Source organism: Chiloscyllium punctatum, chromosome 42 (genome assembly GCF_047496795.1).
Source record: "Chiloscyllium punctatum isolate Juve2018m chromosome 42, sChiPun1.3, whole genome shotgun sequence".
Taxonomy (NCBI): domain Eukaryota; kingdom Metazoa; phylum Chordata; class Chondrichthyes; order Orectolobiformes; family Hemiscylliidae; genus Chiloscyllium; species Chiloscyllium punctatum.
This window is the reverse complement of record NC_092780.1, coordinates 46,871,406-46,877,171: the sequence shown is the minus strand read 5'-3', so window position 1 is coordinate 46,877,171 and position 5,766 is coordinate 46,871,406. Positions and strand designations below refer to the sequence as shown.

The 5,766-nt window shown below is 46.0% G+C and overlaps 1 protein-coding gene across 1 annotated transcript in view; it reads left to right on the top strand.

Annotated features, from left to right (window-relative positions):
• Positions 1-4,473, top strand: part of LOC140465935 (glycylpeptide N-tetradecanoyltransferase 1-like) — a 77,398-nt gene extending 72,925 nt beyond the window's left edge. The window contains exon 12 of the mRNA XM_072561917.1: positions 4,055-4,473. Coding sequence (XP_072418018.1) covers positions 4,055-4,075 — 21 coding nt within the window. The 3' untranslated portion in view covers positions 4,076-4,473. The remainder of the gene's footprint in view (positions 1-4,054) is intronic.
• Positions 4,474-5,766: the final 1,293 nt, after the last annotated feature.

Here is a 5,766-nt window from a genome sequence, read left to right as displayed (position 1 = left end):
TAGTCCGCTGATCATCAACCTTCTTCTCTGGAATGAAAACACCCTCAAGTCCCTCAGCCTTTCCTCATAAGACCACCCTCCATACCAGACAATATCCTAGTAAATCTCCTCTGAACCCTTTCCAAAGCTCCCACATCCTTCCGATAATGCGCGGTGACCAGAGCTATCCGCAGTACTCCAAATGTGGCTGCACCAGAGTTTTATACAGCTGTAAGGTGACCTCATGGTTCCAAAACCCAATCCCTCTACCAATAAAAGCTAACACACCGTACGCCTTCTGAACAGTCCTATCAACCTGGGTGACAACTTTTAGGGATCTATGCACATGGACACCAAGATCTGTCTGCTCATCCACACTACCGAAAATCTTGCCATTAGCCCAGTACTGTTACTCCTTCCAAAGTGAATTACCTCATTCTTTTCCATATTAAACTCCATTTGCCATCTCTCAGGCCAGCTCTGCAGCTTAACTATGTCCCTCTGTAACCTGCAACATCCTTCCACAACTCCACTGACCTTTGTTATCTGCAAACTTACTAATCCATCCTTCTACCTCCTCATCCAGGCCATTTATAAAAATGACAAAAAGCAGTGGCCCCAAAACAGATCCTTGTGGTACACCACTAGTAACTGAACTCCAGGATGAACATTTCCCATCAACTACCACTCTGTCTTCTTTCAGCGAGCCAATTTCTGATCCAAAACGCTAAATCAACCTCAATTACATGCCTGCGTATTTTCTGCAATAGCCTACTATGAAGAACCTTATCAAACATTTTACTGAAATCCCTGTACACCACGTCAACCCTCATCCACCTGTTTGGTCACCTTCTCAAAGAACTCAATAAGGTTTGTGAGGCACAACCTACCCTTCATAAAACTGTGTTGACTATCCCTAATCAAATTATTCCTTTCTAGATGATTATAAATCCAACTCATAATCCTTTCTAACTCTTCACCCACAACTGAAGTAAGGCTCGCTGGTCTATAATTACCAGGGTTGTCTCTCCTCCCCTTCTTGAACAAAGGAACAACATTTGCTATCCTCCAGTCTTCTGGTACTGTTCCTGTAGACAATGACGATTTAAAGATCAAAGTCAAAGGCTCTGCAATCCCCTCTCTCAGAGAATCCTAGGATAAATCTCATCCGGCCCAGGGGACTTATCTATTTTCATACTTTCCAGAATTGCTAACACTACCTCCTTGTGGACCTCAATCCCATCTCGTCAGTAGCCTGTATGTCAGTATTCTCCTTGACAACGTTGTCTTTTTCCTGTGTGAATATTGACGAAAAATATTCATTGAGTACCTCTCCTATCTCTTCAGACTCCACGCACAACTTCCCACGACTGTCCTTGACAGGCCCTAATCTTACTGCAGTCATTCTTTTTTGTCTGACATACCTACAGAAAGCTTTAGGGTTTTCCTTGATCCTACCTGCCAAAGACTTCTCATGTCCCCTCGTGACTCTCCTTAGCTCTCTCTTTAGGTCCTTCCAGGCTAACTTGTAACTCTAAATTGCCCTAACTGAGCCTTCACATCTCATCTTTACATAAGCCTCCTTCTTCCTCTTGACAAGAGATTCGACTTCTTAAGTAAACCACAGTTTCCTCGCTCAACCACTTCCTCCCTGCCTGACAGGTACGTACTTATCAAGGACACGCAGTAGCTGTTCCTTGAATAAGCTCCACATTTCAATTGTACCTTTTCTCAGGGGGTGGTAGATGGGATATAACTCAATGTGCTTGATTATCCGAATGAGTTGGGTGGGCACTATTTCGTTCGGATAATTAATTATTTGGTTAATTGATTTCTTCTGGGGCTCTGAGTTTTCTGTGAAGTCTGCTCCCCATTCAGGAGACTAGGCAGCAGAACACTACATGTGAGCCCTGCCCGCCCCCTAACCGTGACCCCGCCCCCACCCCCGCTTCCTAAACCCTGTCTGCCCCACACTACCCCAACAAAACCCTGTCCACCCCCGCCCCAACCCCATCTGGTCCCAACCACGCCACCCCGTCCATCCCCACCCCACTGTCCACCACACCCCGCTTCCCCCCACAGCCCCCACCCACCACCCCGGGGCAGCCAGACTGTACACCAACAGTAAGACTGCTAATGTCTTTGTGGGGTAAGTCTCCAAATCACCTGCGCGCAGACACACACACACACATTTTACTGCAATATTTTGACAGGTTCCACCTTTGCCCTGTACAAGACAATGTTGGAGAGATTATCTGGGGAAGGGGGTTTAGGGTACACCCCTGTGTAAAACTCCAGAGAAAGTGTGTGGGAAGAGAGAGAGAGAGAGAGAAGGCGGGAGGTCAGCCATTTGGAGACGGTGCCTGTCTGTCCAGGACTGTTCTCGGCAGCAATGAGTTGAGTTTGTTTTTAATCACTGTATCTGTAAACCAAAGACACAATCAGGGGTGAAACAGCTCTTTGACATAATGTTTCTATCGGGAATTTGGGAATCCTGTGCCTCCGTAAGGAGATCTGCCAAAGGCCAGGCCAGTCTGGAGCAACCATGCATCCATGATGATGTGTCAGGTCACTTGAGGCAAGTGAGCTGCTGTTATCCCATTGCCACCATGCACAGAAATTAAGGGAAAGGGATTTCAAGGGGTGGATAGGCATGTTTATACTGTTTGCATGCTGACCTGGGGAAGTGAGATTCACGGGTTGAGCACCTCAGAAGGGTAGATGATGTTGGGGGTCTCTAACAGGTTTACAATGAGGCTGAAAGACAGTGGCAGAGACCACTGGCTGTCATTTCAGTTGTGAAGCACGTGGAAAGCGTGCAGTGTTGAGAACAGCAGTGCCCACACACTATCACAATGGGCAGGTTAGTTGAGCTGACATGAGGGTGGCAACTAAAACCATTCACAGGGAATCTATAATGGCCATGAACATGTATTGTCAATGTGGGAATACAAGGTCCACCCCCCCATCATTGCTGCTGGGAAGCTCTCTGAGCATAGCCAGCTAAACAGTGGGTGGTGTTGAAGGGGGGGAATGCCTATGGTATCTGAGAGCCAATGCTGTGTTCATGCATTGTTACCTCTGCTCCCACATCTATTTGATGCTCATCGTAGACACCACCATTCTGCCAAGTAGTGATACCCCAGACAGCAACAAAACATCTAGGACCTGTATATAAGATTGGAAAACCAGGTGCATGGCAAAAAAAAAAACAAGGTTTTATGAAGGAAACAGAATGCAAACGAGCTGCACAGCATTGTTAGCTGTGGCCCCCATCTGCCCTCAATATAATTTCCTTCTTTCTCTCCCTCCTGCTGTGATGCACTGAACCATCCTGTTCCAAAGGTAGGGTGGAAAGAGCCTCCTCTGTAGTTGAGCCTTTTGGCCCTGAAGGTTTGGGTTGGTGATCTCCGGATTTGGAGAGTCACCTTGCCAGAGGCAAGTTGACCTTCTTGGTCTGAACTTCCAAGGATCAGAGGGGCAGGTAAGGTGGAGGGCCTGGATACCTCTGTCTCCAGGGTGGAAACTGCAAAGGGGCCTGTCTGTGCCACCTCCTGCAGCTAGATGCTTCCTGGCACTGACCTGCCTCATGTGAAGGAAGGGCTGGTACAACAGGACTGAGATCAAGGTTTTTGGCCCCATACTTGCGTTTGTTTCCAAGAACCAATGTCTGGGTCATAGAGCATAGGTGTTTGCAACTCTCCAGCATCCCCTGAGGGTGCTAGGCCTGTCTCTCAATGGCAGCCCCAAGTTGTCCATCGTGACAGACACATGGTTGCCACTTGGTCTAATGATGACTCCTCCCACCTCCCCCTCGGCCTCGTGGTGACTCCTCCCACCTCCCCCTCGGCCTCGTGGTGACTCCTCCCACCTCCCCCTCGGCCTCGTGGTGACTCCTCCCACCTCCCCCTCGGCCTCGTGGTGACTCCTCCCACCTCTCCCTCGGCCTCGTGGTGACTCCTCCCACCTCTCCCTCGGCCTCGTGGTGACTCCTCCCCCTACCCCTCGGCCTTGTGATGACTCCTCCCACCTACCCCTCGGCCTCGTGGTGACTCCAGCTGTTCTTTCTTCACAGGTTGGGCTTGTGTTGCAGTAAATTTGCCATCACTGGAGCTGGGAAAAGCCACCGATTAGCCATATCGGGGAAGGTCTGCTGATCCCTGGTCTGACAGCGCTGAGTATGAAAGATCACGGAATGGGAGGGAATGGAGCTCGTGGATTTCAGAGCGAGAGTTTACAGATTATACCATCCCATAGACATTTACTATTCTGCCCAACTCTGTCAAATCAAGATTATATGCATTATACATGATTTTAATAAATGGATTAGAACCTGTCTAATTGGAAAAGGCACTCTCACAAGTATGCAAAGATTGAAGGCTTCTTTTATATCTCTCTGTGGGATATATTTGACTATGGGTTCTCTCATCCAAAAGCATTGCATCAACTACAATATGTCTCATTCATTAAAACTCTAAGAATCCAATTGCTTTACATTTTAACCTGAGTAGAGTTCTTTTCAGTGGATGATATCCTAATTGTGGAGCCTTTGGGCAGTCTCTTTCGTGAACAGACTTTAAACACTCTCGAGCAGTATTTCTAATTCACAGCGTTGTCTTTGCTGGGTGTTTCTAGGTTTTAGAATTGCAGGAATTTTCTCTGTGCTTTGGAGAGTTTCTAAAGAGGATGCTGCACACTGCAACTTTAGTTTCCAAGCCGTCCAGCCTACACATATTATTTGGGTATTGAGAGTTAAATCTGAGAAGAGTAATGCGCAGGAGTGAGGGTAGCACTTTGTGTTAGCATTCAAATTTTCTACCAGTAATTGCAAATACATAACAGTTAATGTAAATCAATGTTAACAGTGGGAACAAGGCTTAACGCAATATCCAACAGGCAACAATGCAATGAACGGGTGTGTATGTGTATGTCTCTGTCTGTCCATCTCCATGGTGCTCTTGCTTTCTCTTCAGTTAGTGTAATCCTTACCTTTCATGGTCCGTCTAATGTGGATGGCAACTACTCTCCCGCTGTTCTCTCACTCTCATACATGCTGTCTTTCTTTACTGAACTTCCGTTCATTCTTTTCCTCCTGTGATAACTATAAATCTCATGGATTAATGAGAATTAAATGTCATTGCATTGTGGTGAAATCTCTAAAGTGACTGATTTGAATGTTGTATTCATAAAACAAATTTGCATTTAAAATGTGCTCTGTGCAATCTGAAGATTATCTGTGCCACCCCTTATTGTATGGGCAGGAATCTTTCTAAGTCTAAATCTGGTTGAGAGTTGGTAAAGTTTGGCGATGGTTAGTAGAACCTGGACAGTGAACCATATTGAGACCTGCATTTTCCACATGGGATTGGGATCAGTTGCATGGCTTCCCTGTTTACATTGGATCTAAGCTGCTAAGATCCTGCTAACCATCTGAAATGACTTTAATTTTCAGCAGTTTTTTTTTCAATGTAAACCATCTTCAATTTTGTTTGCTGTAATTTATGACTGTGAGTATAACGTTCTATGATGCTCAGGGACTGTGTTTTACATTGTTCCGGAACCTGCCCTATTATTGAACATGTACCTGCTGTAAAAGAGGAAAGCTCGACATAATTCACTAAAGCCAGCAGTGTGCCTTTGTTCTGTTTCTAGCTGTACTATGAACACCATGTCTACAAAATTGTATCTTATCTCTTTCAGCCCTCCCAAAGTGAAATGTAGATATCAAGGACAAAAGGCTAATTACATGTAGCACCTATCCTGTAGTGATTGGATATTTGCTTAGCA